The following is a 17664-nucleotide window of genomic DNA, read 5'->3' as shown; positions in this document are numbered from 1 at the left end:
TCATACTATAGTCTTACCTTGTCTGTTTTCATAATAAATCTGCTCACTGGCCTGAAAAACATATGAAAGAGCCATTAGACTTATAACCACTGTTTACCACTCCAAAAACCATAGTGGATAATGGGCTCTGTTACTGAATATGCAGCCAATTCAGTCTTGATTTCTTTTGTAATTCAACCAGGCTTTGCTCAATTATCAGTGGCTGATACCCGTGTAAAGTTACCTCTCATTTAAGTAGTATACAGTCATGTGCTGCATAGCAATGTTTTAGTCAAGGACAGACTACAAATATGACAGTGGTCCCCAAAGGTTATAACGGAACTGAAAAATTCCAATCACCTAGTGATATCTTAGCTGTGGTAACACTGTAGTTCAATGCATTACCATTTCTATGTTTAGAAACAAATATCATTAGCGTTACAATTGCCTACAATGTATAGTAGAGTAACATGCTATATAGGTTTGTAGCGTAGAGGCAATAGGCTATACCATATAGCCTAGGTGTATAATAGGCCATACTATCTAGGTTTGTGTAAGTACACACTGTGATGTCACAATGACAAAACTGCCTTACAGGCATTTCGTTGAAATCCTTGTTAAATGACAGATGGCTGTAGTTGTCAACATGGATCGATGTCTTATTCCTTATGGCCTAGTACTTGTTTCCCTTAAAGCTGAAGTCCCTGAAATTCTGCCTCAATCACTGAAGCTGACATCCAACAAAGGACATTTTTGGAATGGCCGGACTTGTGTGTGGTGTGAATTCGTGACTGCCAGCCAACCATTAACTAACAAACCATTCATCAGGGTCAGGGAAGGAGAAGGGAATCCATTTCTTTAGTACTTTTGGCTAGAGTTATCAGTGTACAAGCTTATGGGAAGAAAATGTACTCTCTTGCTGTTGGGTGCTATTCAGCCCTCTTAATACATGTGCCTTATCTCATCAGTCACCCCATGTTGATATTTCAATATCACACTTTATATTTGGATTTAAAGTTGTTTTAAAATTACCCTTTCAAATCCTTCATGCATGTAAGTGTCTCCTCCTGGCAGAACTTTCTGGAGTTCTTCTAGGCCTTGACGGATTTGTTCTCTGAAATCCAAAGACACTCTGTTAGTCTTATTGGAGCATTTTTTACTTTGCTGTTGTAGTCATATGTACTGGTCTTCTTCTTACCTCTGTGGATACTGCTGTATAGTCCCAGTAATTCCCCAAAAGCCTATCAAAGGGAAGGCCTTTATATTATCCATTTGGGGTCAGCCATAGCACAGGATGAGTGAGATTTCAAGGATTAAGGGAAAGACTCTTCTGCAGGAATCTCCATCTGCTTGTAAACACTTTCCTTTCCCTTAACACAGTGTTTTCCTTCTACACTGGAAATGAGTCTTTAAATGCTGCTCCTGATGGGACACACAGCAACTCAGGCAACAATGCAAATGGCTCATGTGAGCCAGAAAGAGGTGAGAACCGAGAACCCAGGGAAAGGCCACCACAGGGACACAGGTGGGAGAGGGTGGCGCCCACAGCAAACTGCCACTGCACGGGTGTGCCAAAGGCAACGGAAAATAAAAGCCCAAGGAATCTCCGCTTTCCAGGACAGCCAAGAGTGTTTTCTGTGCGCTGGTGGCTGTGTTTTCTTACTTTGATTATTCAAGGTGACAGTGCGGGCAGGAAGAGGAAGTGGGATATGGCATTGGGAAAGAGTCCAACTGGCAGTGGGAAATCTAAATGACTTGGGGGCCAGATGGAATCTTTGTGGACCATTCTCTCTGGGATGTAAGAAGTCTACATTCATGTTCCTGTCTTTTAAATAGCTCCATATTGTGCCAAAAAGGGCAATAAAGTATAATTTCTGACTCACATACCGTATTCATAAACTGTAACGCTGTGAAGGGTTTGAAATTTTGCCTTCCTCCTACTGGGGTCTTTTTAGTAGTAAGGGTGGAGATGCTCTATTTAAATTAGGAAGAGAAACTCCTTTTGAATAGGAAAAAATCTAACATTTATTGAACATCCGCTATATACAAGGTAGTGACCAAAGATTTCTGATTTCATCCTCATAAAAACCACTGAAAGTGGGTATTACCATCCTCACATTACAGGTAAGAAAACTTGGGCTCAGAGAGGTTAAGGAGAGTGGAGACTTGAAGTCAAATATACCTGACTCAAAAAAGGCTTTCTCCTCTGCAAAGCAGCCTGTAGCATTGAACAATGCTAGAGAAGTGGGAACCTTGCATCAGTGAAAGGCAATGGCAATTCCTAACACTGTCTGGGAACTTATGGCTCTGAGAACTTATGGTGCCAGACTCTGTCTAAATACATGAAATACAATCAATCCACTTAAGCCTTATGACAGCTCTTTGAGGTAGTACTATTATTACTGCCATTTCACAGATAAGAAACTGAGTCACAGAGAGGTTACAGAACTTACCCAAGGCCCATCTTACCTAAGGCACAGGTGGGATTTAATCCCAGAGGCCCCGCTCTTAATCAGTATGATAAATACTCTCTTTTTCTCTCATGTTTATCCTGGCATTGCTTGGAGGGGGAATTCTAAAGAAAATAGTATCTTCTGTTAAAACTGATATGATGGGGAGACCATGGGTGAGGGTGGATCGCCAGACTGCTGGAGATTTTAAAAGACAAACTAAAAACAGCCTGTGCCTGTCCCCGGGCTGCTGATGCTTCATAGGTGGAATCTTTAATACCAAGTGACTCAGACTTCAGAAACTGACTATTGTCTTTTCAATACCTGTGTATCAGACCACACACCCAGCTCCCCAAGTCAGAAACTGGAAGCCCTCCTTGATCCACTACCTTGACTTTCTTTCCTCTCACCATCACCACATTCTTTTAGTTCTATCTTGAAATGGTCTACTTCTCTGTCTCTTTGGCCAACACCATTGTCCCAGCTGCCATCATCTCTTGCTTAGCCATTGGGGTAGTCACCTGCTATCTTTTGACTGGCCTCTTGCCTCCTTTTCCATTCTTTCTCCATAAGGCTGCAAGAATGTCCTTAAAGTACAGATCAAACCATGGCATTCACTCTCTGGCTCAAAGCCCTTCAAGAGCAACCCATTATACCTAGGATTATATCCCAAATCCTTGTCATGACCTTCCAGTGCCTATGTGGATGGCTCTTGCCTCCCTGTGCAGCCTCATCTCACATCACTGTGCCCCCACTCTCTTGCCTTCAGCCACACTGGTCTTCCCAAGCCCCTTTCTCCAACAGGCACTTCATATCAGCAATCACTGCTGCCTGGGAACACTATTTGACCAGCTCTTCATGGAGCAAATTCTTATCCAGCCTTCAGTACTGTGTTAAATGCCACTTGCCAGCCACTTGAGTAGTCTTACTTGACCTTCCTAAACTGAATTGTCTTCCTCTATTAGACTTCTTCCTGGTACCCCACAATTTTTGCTTTATAGCACTTAGGATATTTTATAACTAATAACATTTGATTATGCAATTATTCGTTCAGGTTTTGTTTATTTGTTTCAGTTTCAGACTTTAAATTCCTTGAGGACTGGGCCATGGCTGTTTTGGTCCCCACTATATCTTCTGTGCCTACTACAGTGCCTGGAACATAACAGACATGGAATGGATGTCTCCATTGTTACTCCTTCTGGGAAGAAACCATTTTGGGGCAGGGATGAGCTTCCCTTGGCCATGTGAAAGGAGGCCAAGCATGACCTGACTTGGACATTAGCCAGATCTGGTCATTGACAAGTCTGGGCCCATGTGGTGGTTAAAAATCATTCTCTATGTTGTATCTCTTACATTACCTCTAATATTCCAATAAATCCCATCAAAAGGCATACTTTAATTTCAAAGTCTGTTGTTTGGTAATGAGAAAGAGCATATCATCATCACTCGCCATCAGAGAAATGCAAATCAAAACCACAATGAGATACCATCTCACACCAGTTAGAATGGCAATCATTAAGAAGTCAGGAAACAACAGGTGTTGGAGAGGATGTGGAGAAATAGGAACACTTTTACACTGTTGGTGGGATTGTAAACTAGTTCAACCATTATGGAAAACAGTATGGCAATTCCTCAAGGATCTAGAACTAGATGTACCATATGACCCAGCCATCCCACTACTGGGTATATACCCAAAGGATTATAAATTAGTCTACTACAAAGACACATGCACACGTATGTTTATTGCGGCACTATTCACAATAGCAAAGACTTGGAATCAACCCAAATGTCCATCTGTGACAGACTGGATTAAGAAAATGTGGCACATATACACCATGGAATACTATGCAGCCATAAAAAGGATGAGTTTGCGTCCTTTGTAGGGACATGGATGCAGCTGGAAACCATCATTCTTAGCAAACTATCACAAGAAGAGAAAACCAAACACCGCATGTTCTCACTCATAGGTGGGAACTGAACAATGAGATCACTTGGACTCGGGAAGGGGATCATCACACACTGGGGCCTATCATGGGGGAGGGGGGAGGAGGGAGGGATTGCACTGGGGAGTTATACATGATATAAATGATGAATTGATGGGTGCTGACGAGTTGATGGGTGCAGCACACCAACATGGCATAAGTATACATATGTAACAAACCTGCACGTTATGCACATGTACCCTAGAACTTAAATTAAAAAAAAAAAAAAAAAAAAAAAAAGTTGAAAAATAAAAATAAAAAAAAAAAGAAAGAGCATATATCCTGGAGGATAAAGATGAGAGCAGTGTCCCCCACCAAGGCCATGCCAGGGGCAGGGCATGGCACCAGCAATCCCCTGGCAGGGGGCAGCTCTGCCCCATGGGTTGGTAGTTTCATGAGGGTCCCAGCAGCAGAGGTAGTGGCAAGGGGACATGAGGGGGAGGCTGGGATAGGAAAATTGGGGTCTGTTTGTGAGCACACAGAATTGGCACCATGGAACCCCTCACAATAGCTGTGGGGCACTATGGGGCAGAGGGATAATTTCTGACAGTTAGGTGGGAGAAGCTTGGATATTAAAGGTAAATATGATCTAATTCTTTGGTCATGGACTAGTGAAGTCTCGGACATTTGGGTTACACTAAAAGAGGAATATTGTGTTAAGACTTGAGATTTAAAAAGAGGGCAAAAAAAAAAAAAAAAGGCATCTTGGGGGTGTGGAAATATTTGTTTGGCTTCACTATATTTTTTCCCTGCCAAATAAAGTCTGGGAACTGGGGTATTTTCTCTAAGCCTATTTCCCTTTCTTTACAAGTATTTTCTTAAGGTTTGCTTTTTTTTTTTTTTTTTTTTTTTTTTTTTTTTTTTTTGGTACCAGAACAATCAAAGGCTGTTTTGGAAAATGTCCTTATCCTTGATGCTTTGTATCTGGCAAGATATGAGCTCACTAGTTGCAAGTGGCGAACACAACCTCCCCATTATACCGCCCTTACTGCTCAAAAGATCAAATAACACATGGCTCCATCTCCCTACTCTCTGCCCTTCTTGAAGGACCCACAACATCTAAGCAAACAAAATGGATGGTTTCATAGGAATTGTGGGTGTGTTTTAGTTCTGGGACAACAGAACTATTAATAAGGGTCTATTTTTATTTTCTCTTGGAAACTGAAGGACATTGGGAGAAAGATCTTTCAAGGGATGATAAGAACCTCTCTGAGGACTTGGTTATTACCAAGTGAAATGTTATCTTCCTGGGAAATGAAAGGGGCAGGGCATCCTATGAAGACAGGCTGCTATTACAGAGCCCCTGTTTTCTTTGGTGATTTCACATGTCTGCCAGTGTTCCTACTTAGAAGCTAAGGGTTTTAGGCCACATGTTTTGTGTACCTTTTGCAACTCCCGCTACACTTAATGATTGGCATCAAGCAGGTGACTGTCGAATGAATGATTCCAGTTTGGGTGCGTTAACCCATCATTCATTATTGGCCACTGCTATTTGTTGAGCATACACCATGTACCCAGCACTATGCTGGTTTGCAGGGGTAGAAGATGGGAAGAATCAGTCACAACGTCTTCTGGGCTTTCTGTTTTTCTAGGAATTTCTCTACTCTTCATGATTACTTTCTGGGATTCTGGTTGTGTTATGACAGTCTGATAACGTTGCTGATGAAAACATTAAAAGATGAACACAGAAGAAAAAAAATTAAATAAAAAAAAAATAGCCGGGCATGGTGGTACATGCCTGCAATCCCATCTACTAGGGAGGATGAGGCAGGAGAATCACTTAAACCCAGGAGGCAGAGGTTGCAGTGAGCCAAGATCACGCCATTGCACTCCAGTTTGGGCAACAAGAACAAAACTCCGTCTCTAAAAAAATAAATAAATAAAAGAAAGAAAGAAAGAAAAAAAATTTAAATAAAAGACGGACACATACAGAATGTCATGAAGTGCTTCAACAAGCCTTTATCCAGAGTATTCTAGTGAGGTTTCCACTGCAAAATCTCCCTTAGGATTCTGCAGTGGCTACCACATTTTGGTTCTATAAAAACAACCTCCATCATCATCCAAAAATAACCGAACATCAGCTCTGCATTGTCAGCTTCCTAGTCTTCTTGTGAAAGAGCTTTATCATTTCTGGTACTCTTCCTTCTTCTTTCTTTATTTCAAATTTGTTTTTGTGGATCTAGTTTACACCTGGTATCATTTTCCTTCTGTGGAATTGGACTCTTCTCAAATGCTTTGCAGTTGTTGGCTTTGGATCTCAACTTATACAGTAAACACCTATCACTATTTATTACCACTAATGCTACTCTTGGAACATTTCCAGATGACCTTATGGCTCCAATTGTTGACTACAAGAAAACAGTGTAGTGAACGGAAGAACACAGATTCATTAAAGACATTTTGCTGTTACTTTAGGAGTTATTAAATTCTACAACCAACTGTAATCATTTGTTTACAATGTATATAAAACATAGTCTCTTCGAGACTTTTACGTAAGGATAGGCCAACATGATTAATTTAATATCAAGATGCATGCTGAACCAAAGCTCCTCTTATGTACTTTTAAGTGAAATAAAATTTATACACGGTAACCTGCCTAGATATTTGTTCATTTCCCTTATAATTGTTGAATATATTTCTATAAAATTGTTTATAATATTCCTATATTATATTTTAACATTTGTAGGATCTGTAGTAATATTCCTTTTCCTGATATTATCTGTAAGTTGTATTTTCTCTCCTTTTAGAAAAATCACTCCTTTTTTTTTTTTTTTTTTTTTTTTGAGATGGAGTCTTGCTCTGTCGCCCAGGCTGGAGTGCAGTGGCACTCCAGCTCACTGAAACCTCTGCCTCCCAGGTTCAGGCGGTTCTCCTACCTCAGCCTCCTGAGTAGGCGTCCACCACCACACCTGGCTAATTTTTTGTAATTTTGGTAGAGATGGGCTTTCACCGTGTTAGCCAGGATGGTCTCGATCTCTTGACTTCGTGATCCTCCCGCCTTGGCCTCCCAAAGTACTGAGATTACAGGCGTGAGCAACTGCTCCCAGCCCAGAAAAATCACTCTTACCAGTGGTTTATCAATTTATCCTTTTCAAATACTCAACTTTGAGCTTTGTGATTTTCTCTATTATTGTCTTCTTCTACGTCTATTTTCAATTTTATTGATTCAGTTGTTATTATTTTCCTTTTCCTACTTATTTTGAGCTTAATAAATTCTTTCTTTTTACTTTTTCATTGGTTTTAAATCATTTAAACTTTTCTTCTTTTCTAAGGAAAACACGTAAAGCGTTATATTTACCCTAGGTATGTGACTTTAGCTGCATCCCACAAATGTTGATATGTTGGGTTTTCGTTTTTTGTTGGATATGTTTTCTAATTTCCCTTGTGAGTTTTCTTTAACCTATGGATTGTCTTTGACACACAGATTTTCTTGAATAACTTTTTATCTCTAGTAAATACTTTTTATGTTGAAGTCGGCTTTGTCTAATATCCATTCCAACTTTTTATGATTGGTGCTTGCACAGTGTATCTTTTTACATTCTTTCACTTTTAGTCTATCACCATATTTATATTTAAAGTGTCTCTTGTAAACCATATATAATTGTATGTGGTGGACTGTTATACTAATGTCCCCAAAGATTACCCCTCCTGCTGTATGGTCCCTGTATGGTCCCCTCCCATACTGGCTCTGCATGTGGCCATGTAACTTGCTTTAGGCCACAGGACATCTGTAAATACGACAAAAACTAAGACTCTATTAGCACATGAATATTAGAGTTTGTTTTGTTGGACTGTTGCAGCCACCATGAGGGAAAACCTGGTCTTTTCAACTCCTTGAGAAGGAAGGACCATATTGAGAGAGAGATCTTCAGCTGTTCCAGATGCATTATATTTCCCAGCTGAGCCTAATCCCCAGCTGATCCTATATATAAGCTGCATAAATAAGTGCAGGTGAAATCAGCATAAGAAATTATTGTTTCAAGCTGTAATATTTGGGGTATATTTTATGCAGTAATAGATCAATGATATGCTGGACCTTGATTCTTTAGCCAGTGTGACATTCTCTGCCTTTTATCTGGAATCTTTAGTTCATTTTATATTTAATGTAAGTCTTGGCATGGTTGGGTTTGAGTCTACCATCTTGCTATCCCGCTGTTTGCTTTCTAATGGTCACTTCTGTTCTTTGTTTCTCCTTTCCTGTATTATTTTGCATTGATCATGTACTTTTTGGTATTTCATCTCATATCATCTATTAGCTTTTTAAAAACATAAAGCTAAATGTCTTGTCTTTCTTAAAGCAGTTGCTCTATGAATTATAATATGCATCCTTATTTTATCACAAGCTACTATAAGTTAATATTAGCTTACTTCTCATATAATAGAAAAACCTTCTAATATTATATTTCCATATGGTTCCCTCTTATCCTTTGTGTTATTTTAGTTCTCTGTTTGTAACAAATCCCAAAATAGTGTTTCTGTCTTAGTCAATTGTCTTTTTATGAAATGATGAAAAGATAAAAAATAACCTTTTATATTTACCTAAATATTTATCATTCCTGGTACTCTTCTTTCTTCTTCTTTCTTTATTTTAAATTTGTTTTTGTGGATCTAGTTTATGCCTGGTATCATTTTCCTTCACCCTAAAGAATTCTGTTAGCATTTTTTTTCAGAGTGCAGATTTGCTGATGATGATTCTCTTACGCATTTTTCCCCTTCTGAAAATGTCTTAATTCTGCCTTCGATATTTTAACTGGATATAGAATTCTAAGTTGATTTTTTTTCTTTTATCTCTTTAAAGATATTGGACCTTCATTTTCTGGATTGCATGATTTTTTTCCTAATAAAAAGTAAGTTATTATTTTTAATGTTGTTTCTCTTTAATATATCTTTCCTCCTTTCCCTCTGGCCACTTTTAAGATTTTTCAGACACTTGACTATGATGTACTTACGTGATGCTTTCTTTGCATTTGTCCTGCTTGAGATTCTTTGATCTTCTTGGATCTGTGTGTGGATCATGTTTGGTATTCCAATTACACAGATACATGTTATCAAGTCGTATAGATCACTTGATATTCTCCCATAAGTCACAGGACTGCTTCATTTTCTCCCTCCAGCCCTCAAACTGTTCCAGAAAGGGAAATTATCAGTTTGGATAATTTCTATTCACTTGTTTTGAAATTTATTAATCCCTTGTCTGCGGTGTTCAGTCTGGTTTTAAGCCCATCTGAAAAATTTTTTATTTCAAATAATGTATCTTTCAGTTCCACAGTTTTCACTTGGTTCTTTGAGTTTTCTTGTTTTAATTTCTGATGACCCATATCTTCCCCCATTATATTCACCTTTTCCTGTAAATTATTTAACCTATTTATAATAGTTGCTTAGAAGTCCCCTGTCTGTTAATTCAAATAACTGAGTCATCTGTGGTTTGTTTCTATTAGCTATGTTTTTCTTTATTGTGAGTAATATTCCTGTGCTTTTCCCCATTTTTCATAATAGTTTACATTTCAGTCACTGAGTATAAAAAAGGCAGTGGAGACTTCGGTATAATATTGATTTGCGTTGTTTACTCACTGCAGAGCGTAAGCCTTTTATTCTTTGTGAGCTAGGATGAGGGGCTGATCATTAGATTCCTCCTTGAGTCAGGGTGAGCTTGGGCTGGGCTGCACCTTTTGTTAGATTCAAGGTCCCTGTTATTAGGCCAACTCCTGGACTTTTTCCCTGCCCTGCCTTTGTGGTCTTCTCAGTATTTGAGTTGGTAGATGGCTAGGTGCAGCTTCAGATATTTTTGCTTGACCTTTGTATTTCACTCCGGTAGGACTCCAGAATCCAAGCACAATGGGAATCCACCTCATTATGTGATTTCTCTCTACTTTGCAGGCAATTCCTCCACTGCTGCTTTCTTGGAAAAATGCAGAAGTGTGGGTGAGGGGGGATAACTTAGGCTGAGAGATTTCTTTTTCATTTCAGATTCTAATGCCTCCTTCTGGCACACATGGTTATATAAGACTTAGTTGACTTTTCCTTATTCCTGCAGAGTCTCTGTCTATGGCAGACCCACTCCTCCAATTACCCAAACCTAGACCAGGCATCCACCTTTAAGCATGGAAGCTTCTGTAGAAGCTTCTCTGCTTAGCTATTATATAAAGGGTTTGTTTCTCTCTAATTCAGTTAATCAGTGCTTCCTGCATCTCTACTAGCCTCAAGGAAACATATGAATTTTATTTTGTCTGGGCTTTTCTGGTTGACCATGGAAATGAAGGCTTTTCACATCTCTGAATATCATAAACAGAAGCAGACATACTTTACAGTTCTTTCCTAAATGTTTGTGACTACACATTTGTGTCAAATCAGAAAGAAAAATACTAGATGCTGACTACCAGCATACAAATATACTCTAGTATCTCTTATCTTAAAAAAAAATTTTTTTTAAGTCCTCTTTGATCCCACATCTCCCTCTAGCTACTGACCTATTTATCCACATCTCTCTTTATGACACAGCTTCTTGAAACTTGTCTCCTCACTCCTTGTCTTTTCTGGTGGGGTCCTTCTTCAAATGGTTAGTGATCTTTGGCTGTCTGTCCATATCAAATGAATGAGACTAAAAGCCTTGTTGGAAGCTCTGAATGCATGGTGGGCATGCCGATTGATGAACGACCAGTTTTTTTTTTTTTATAACAGTTTTTTGTTGTTGTTGTTGAAGACCCTCAAATATCATTGTATGTGTATGTATTTTTCCCTCTAAGACATTTATTTCTACAGAGAAGTAGTTTTCAAACTCTTTTCTTAGATTTTAAGTCTGAAATTGGACAAGGAAGAAGGCTGGAAGTAGCAACATTTGTTCTGCAGATGTCTCTATAATTTCTCTGTGCCTGGTGTCCCTGACTATGAAACCATTCTTGTGCAATTTTGTAAGAAAATATGCTTCTCCTCTCTGGTGGAGGAAAAGAAGGGATAATTTTCAAACTATAGTGGGAGGGACGGATGGTTCTGAAGGTTGAAGAGCTTAGGTAAACTTTTAAGCAATCAATATTCCAGTTTCACTCTCTAACCCTTCCTTGCCTTTTGCAATATCCAGGTTTTGAGCTTTCTAGGATTCTACAAGACTACATGGCTTATTCATCTTCAGTATTTCCTTCCACAGGATTATATTTGACTTTTCTCCACAGTGCCACATCATTTGCCATTCTTCATTCCCTTCTATTCTTACATGTGGTGTTTTTATGGTTTAAATATTTCTCAAGTTTCCTCAAAGATGGTCTTTGTGCTTTTGTTTCAAGTTTTCCTGGTTTGGGGTTGGCTTTTTGAGAGAAAGGGGAAAACATTTTAACTTATTAAAATATTTTTATTTATTTTAATTTAAAAATATTGTTTTAAAATCAGAAGTCCTCATTTTTTAACCCACTCTGCTCTGACTTTTGTCTCCACAACTCTGCCTCTGCTGAAACTGCTTCTAGCAAGGTCCTCTACGTTACCAATCCAATGGTCACCTCTCTGGCTTCATCTTCCTCAACCTCTTTCCACACAAGACGCAGTTGACCTCATTCATTAAGCAACGCTTTCTTCTCTGAAAGATCTGAGAGTAGATTTGTGTTTCATGGCATGAATTCCATTACACCATACTCTCTCCATCTATCTCACCATCTGTTCTTTCTCACATTTCTATGTGAGTTGTTCCACCTCATCTAGAACTCTAAAAATTTGAGTTCTGGCTCCAGAACTCAGTAAGATCAGACCTGTTTTACAAGGTCACCTCATTCTTCCATGACTTCAGAGCCAAACTCCATCAAAGAAGCATGAGCTTTGGAGGAAGACAGACTCAGGATGAAAATCTTGTTCTACCTTGTGCTGGGTATGTCAGCTAACCTCCCTGAACTTTAGCTTTCTCAAAGTAAAACAAAGGTGTGGAATGCTAAGATCCACCAGATTTCTTCCAGCTTAGAATACTGCATTTGATTTGAACTGGGAACCAAACAGCAAGCAGAAATAGAACTTGGCTATCTTCTGGGAACTGGAGAGGACACACTTGGCAGACAGGAATAGTCCATGATGTGACACAGGATCCAGTGCAGAGCGTGAAGTGAAGCTGACAAAGAGGCGCCCATCAGGGAATTTTTAAAGGTTGCAGCATAAGCTGGCATAGAAGGTAAGAGTGATAGTTTAACCACAGGACAAGATGAATTTGTCTAAACTCTTCTTTACACAACTCTATTTTCATTGGTCGCACATTTGTGCAGTAATTTCACCTTGTGGTTTTCTATGGCACCATCTGGCTTTTGAAATAAACCCTGTGAGACCTTCACATACCTTAAGACTTAGCAATTTAACTCCTGGTTATTTATAGGTATACCTTGGATATATTGTGGATTCTGTCCCAGACCACCAAAATAACGTGAATATGGAAATAAAGTGAATCTCACAATGTTTTTGGCCTCCTAGTGCATATAAAAGTTATGTTATACTATATGGTAGTCTATTAAGCATGTAATAGTACTATGTCTTTAAAAAATACATACTTCAAATTAGCCGGGCATAGTGGCAGGCGCCTGTAATCCCAGCTACTCAGGAAGCTGAGACAGGAGAATCGCTTGAACCCGGGAGACGGAGGTTGCAGTGAGCTGAGATCATGCCATTGCACTCCAGTTTGGGCAACAAGAGCAAAACTCTGCCTCAAAAAAAAAAGTGCACACTTCGATGAAAAATGCTTTATTGCTAAAGATTGCTAACAATCATCTGAGCCTTCAGTGAATCATAATCTTTTTGCTGGTGGAGGGTCCTGCCTCGATACTGACGGCTACTGACTGATCAGAGTGATGGTTGCTGAAGGTGGGGTGTCTGTGGCAATTTTTAAAAATAAGACAACAATGAAGTCTGACCCATCAATTCACTCTTCCTTTCAAACAAAATTTCTCTGTAATATGTGATGCTCTTTGATAGCATTTCACCCACCATAGAACTTCTTTCAAAATTGAAGTGAATCCTCTCAAACCATGTTGCTGCTCTATCAACTAAATTTATGGAATATTCTAAGTCCCCTGTAATTTCAACAATGTTCATAGCATCTTCACCAGCAGTAGGTTCCATCTCAAGAAACCACTTTCTGCTCATCCTTAAGAATCAAGTCCTCATGAGTTCAGGTTTTATCATGAGATTGAAGCAATTCAGCCACATCTTCAGGCTCCACTTCAAATTCTGGTTCTCTTGCTGTTTCTACCACATCTGTGGTTACTTCCTCCACTAAAGTCTTGAACCCCTCAAAGTCAGTTGTGAGAGTTAGAATCAACTTCTTCTAAGTTGCTGTTAATGTCAATATTTTGGTCTCTCCTGTATGAATCACAAATGTTCTTATTGGCATCTACAATGGTGAATCCTTTCCCAAAGGTTTTCAGTTTACTTTGCCAAGATCCATCCGAGGAATTACTATGTTTGGCAGCTATAGACATGCATTTCTTAAATAATAAGACTTGAAAATCTAAATTACTCATTGATCCATGGGCTACAGAATGGATGTTGTGTTAGCAGGCATGAAAACAACATTAACCTCCTTGTACATCTTTATCAGATATCTTAGGTGACCAGGTGCATTGTTAATGAGTAGTAATATTTTGAAAAGAATGATTTTTCTTTCAAGAAGTAGATCTCAACAGTGGGCTTAAAATATTCAGTAAACCATGCTGTAAACAGATGTGCTGTCATCCAGGCTTTGTTGTTTTCTTTAGAGAGGACAGACAGAGTAGATTTTGCATCATTCTTAAGGGCCCTAGGATTTTCAGAATGATAAATGATCATTAGCTTCAACTTAGAGTCACCAGCTACATTCACTCCTTACAAGAGAGTTAGCCTGTCCTTTGAAGATTTGAAGCCAGGCTTTGACTTCTTTCTATGAAAGTCCTAGATGGCATCTTCTTCCAACAGAAGGCTGTTTCATCTCCACTGAAAATCTGTTGTTTAGTGTAGCCACCTTCACCAATGATCTTAGCTAAATCTTCTGGGTAACTTGCTGCAGCTTCTCAATCAGCACTTGCTCCTTCGCCTTTTATGTTATGGAGATGGCGTCTTTCCTTAAACCTCATGAGCCCACATCTGCTAACTCCAAACGTTTTCTGCAGCTTCCTCCCCTCTCTCAGCCTTCTAGAAATAAAGAGTTAGAGCCTTACTCCGCATTAGGCTTTGGCTTAGGGAATGTTGTGGCTGTTTTGATCTTCTATCCAAACCACTAAAGTCGGCAATAAGGCTGTTTTGCTTTTTAAACATTTGTGTGTTCACTGGAGTAGCACTTTTTGTTTCCTTTAGAAGCGTTTCCTTTGCATTCACAACTTAGCTAACAGGCACAAGAGGCCTTGCTCTTGGCCTGTCTTGGGTTTTAACCTGCATTCCTCACTAAGCTTAATCATTTCTAGTTTTGAATTTAAAGTAAGGAACTTGCAACTATTCCTTTCACTAGAGCACTTGGAGGCCATTGAAATGTTGTTAACTGGCCTAATTTCAATATTGTTGTATCTCAGGGAATAGGGAAGCCCAAGGAGAGGGAGAGGGAAACAGATGGGGAACAGCTGGTTGATGGAGCAGTAAGAATATACACATTTGTCAGTTAAGTTTGCTGTCTTATATGTGTGTGGTTTGTGGCACCCCAAAACAAGGACAGCAGATAGTAACATCAAAGATGACTGATCACAGATCACCATAACAGATATAATAATAATAATGAAGGTTGAAATATTGAGAGAATGACCAAAATGTGACAAGGAGACAGATAATGAGCATATGCTTTTGGAAAAATTGTTCAACAGACTTGCTCAAATCATGGTTGCCATGAACCTTCAATTTGTAAAAAACATAGTACCTGCAAAGTGCAATAAAGCAAAGTACATAAAGAAATTCTTGCTTTTGCCCACCCTACCCTCAACAGGAGGCAAGTATAAGCATGTTCATTTCTGCTTTGTTTATAATGGCAAAAAGTTAGAAACAAATTGTCTATGAATAAGAGAGCAGGTACGTACAGGTGGTGCGTTATTACAACAAAATATGATAAAATAGAAAAGTATGCACTAGTTAAAATGAACCAACCTGCTATATGTATCTACACAAAAAACATCTCAAAAACATGACATTAAGTATAAAAAGCAAGTTCAAGAAAAATACACGCAATATGACCATTTAAAAAACAAAGTTTAGGCTGGCCATGGTGGCTCATGCCTGTAATCCCAGCACTTTGGGAGGCCTAGGTGGCCAGATCACTTGAGGTCAGGAGTTTGAGGCTAGCCTGGTCAACATGGTGAAACCCCATCTCTACTAAAATAAAAACAAAAAAATAGCTGGGTGTGGTGTTGCTGGCCTGTAGTCCCAGCACTTTGGGAGGCCTAGGTGGCCAGATCACTTGAGGTCAGGAGTTTGAGACCAGCCTGGCCAACATGGCGAAACCCCATCTCTACTAAAATAAAATTTAAAAAAATATCTGGGCGTGGTGTTGCTTGCCTGTAGTCCCAGCTACTCGGGAGGCTGAGGCATGAGAATTGCTTGAACCCGGGAGGTGGAAGTTGTAGTGAGCCAAGATTGTGCACTGCATTCCAGCCTGGACAACAGAGCAAACTCTCTCAAAAATAAATAAAATTTTAAAAAAAAGTTTAATATGAATATATATTATAGCTCATGCACATAAAAAAGTATGCAATATCCATTGAAATGGCAAATCCCTAATTCATGATAATATTTATCTCTGGTGAGGAAAGAGAAATGATAAGTATACATAGGAGATGCTGCATGTAACCTCTTATTTCACAAACGTGGTGGTGGGTAATGAGTGTTCATTAACCTTTTTTTCTATACTTTTGTTATACCTCAAATACTTAATCACTTAAAAAATTGAAGGTGAGTAGCAAAGACTGAACCTGGAGTTCATGAGGAGGCATTTGGAGGCTATCAGAATCGGCATTTAATACAAGGCTCAACAGGTCACCCACACCGGTGGCAAAGGAGCTGAGTCAGGTGACAGCCACGTGGCTTCAGAGGTAGAATTGTGGATGTGGACCAATACTGGGATTGTTTTTGTTGGGCCATAAAAAATATGTTGGTTTTGGCTAGCTAGCTTTGGATAAGAGGATGCTACTGTTCTTTGGTTCTGTTGACTACTTCTAAAGTTCACCTTGCTATCTCCATCCAGACAACAGAAATGTTTCTGGGCACTGCTTTGTCAGTTTTTATTCTTAATTTGTATTTGCCACATGAGGAGTAGCAGGTGAAGGGTGGTATCTGTGATGTGCTGGGGTCTCTGTTAGGTGCTTTCCATACATTAATTCATGAAAGTCTCATAACAACTCCATATGGTGGGCATTACTATCTTCATTTCACATGTGAGAAGACAGATTCCGAGAAGTGCAATCACATGCACATGGTGGTGGAGCCCAAATCGGAAACTATAATGGGTCCTGGTCCAAAGTCTGTGTTTTCTCTGTTACATCTGTGGTGCCCAAACTTGGTATGTAATAGTGTACTATATACAAAGACACAGGAAACACATTTTTTTTTTTTTTCTGGAGCATAAATTGTGCTCCAAAATTTGAGAAAGAACTCAACAGGATTTTTATGTAACATCATATATAATGGAATTATGGAATTATATTATGGAATAGAATACACACACATGCACATTTTTAAGATAAAAGAACTTTAAAGGAGTTCTTGATTTTAACAAGGCACTTCAAACTATACCGTGGGGCTCCAGGGGGTACACTTTTACTTTCTTCTCCTAACAAGGGTACTCCAGAGGAAGGGATTGAGAAGCAGTGGACTACACTACTCTCACAAATCAATCTGTTCCCAGACCTGCTAAATTGCTCCATGGTGATTTCTTTTTACCGTCGCTGTGACCAACATGCAGAGCCCTTAGACAAAACTTCCGTAGAGACATTGCCTGTGCGCCCTTATCTGGAAGAAATCTCCCTACAACCATTACACAAAAGGAAACAATAATTTTCATCTGGCCTCATGTTGAGGCAATATTTTCTACCTGCATCCCTCTATATAGGGATAGACTGGCCAAATGTTAAAACTTCAGAGAAGGGTGTGGGCCAAGGGGAGCTGGGGACTCGCCGTTTGAATTACTGTTGGGCCTACTGTGATGATTTGAAGTGGGATTTGTCCAGGACGATTTGGGGCCATTCCTTAGCTTGTTTATAAAAACCCCTAACAACAACCACAATAGTAACAACAACTAATGTTGATTGAGCACTTACTATGTGCCTGCATTGTTAACCCTT

At 39.3% G+C, this 17664-nt stretch overlaps 1 protein-coding gene across 1 annotated transcript in view; it reads right to left on the bottom strand.

Annotated features, from left to right (window-relative positions):
- ANTXR1 (ANTXR cell adhesion molecule 1) overlaps window positions 1-17664 on the bottom strand; it is a 248040-nt gene that overhangs the window by 189065 nt on the left and 41311 nt on the right. Inside the window, exons 4-5 of the mRNA XM_030921455.1 lie at window positions 1012-1093; window positions 18-51 (exon numbers count right to left, since the gene is read on the bottom strand). Of these exons, the coding sequence (XP_030777315.1) occupies window positions 18-51; window positions 1012-1093 (116 nt within the window). The remainder of the gene's footprint in view (window positions 1-17; window positions 52-1011; window positions 1094-17664) is intronic.

Source organism: Rhinopithecus roxellana, chromosome 17 (assembly GCF_007565055.1).
Source record: "Rhinopithecus roxellana isolate Shanxi Qingling chromosome 17, ASM756505v1, whole genome shotgun sequence".
Classification (NCBI taxonomy): Eukaryota; Metazoa; Chordata; class Mammalia; order Primates; family Cercopithecidae; genus Rhinopithecus; species Rhinopithecus roxellana.
This window is presented reverse-complemented; position numbering and strand designations above follow the sequence as displayed.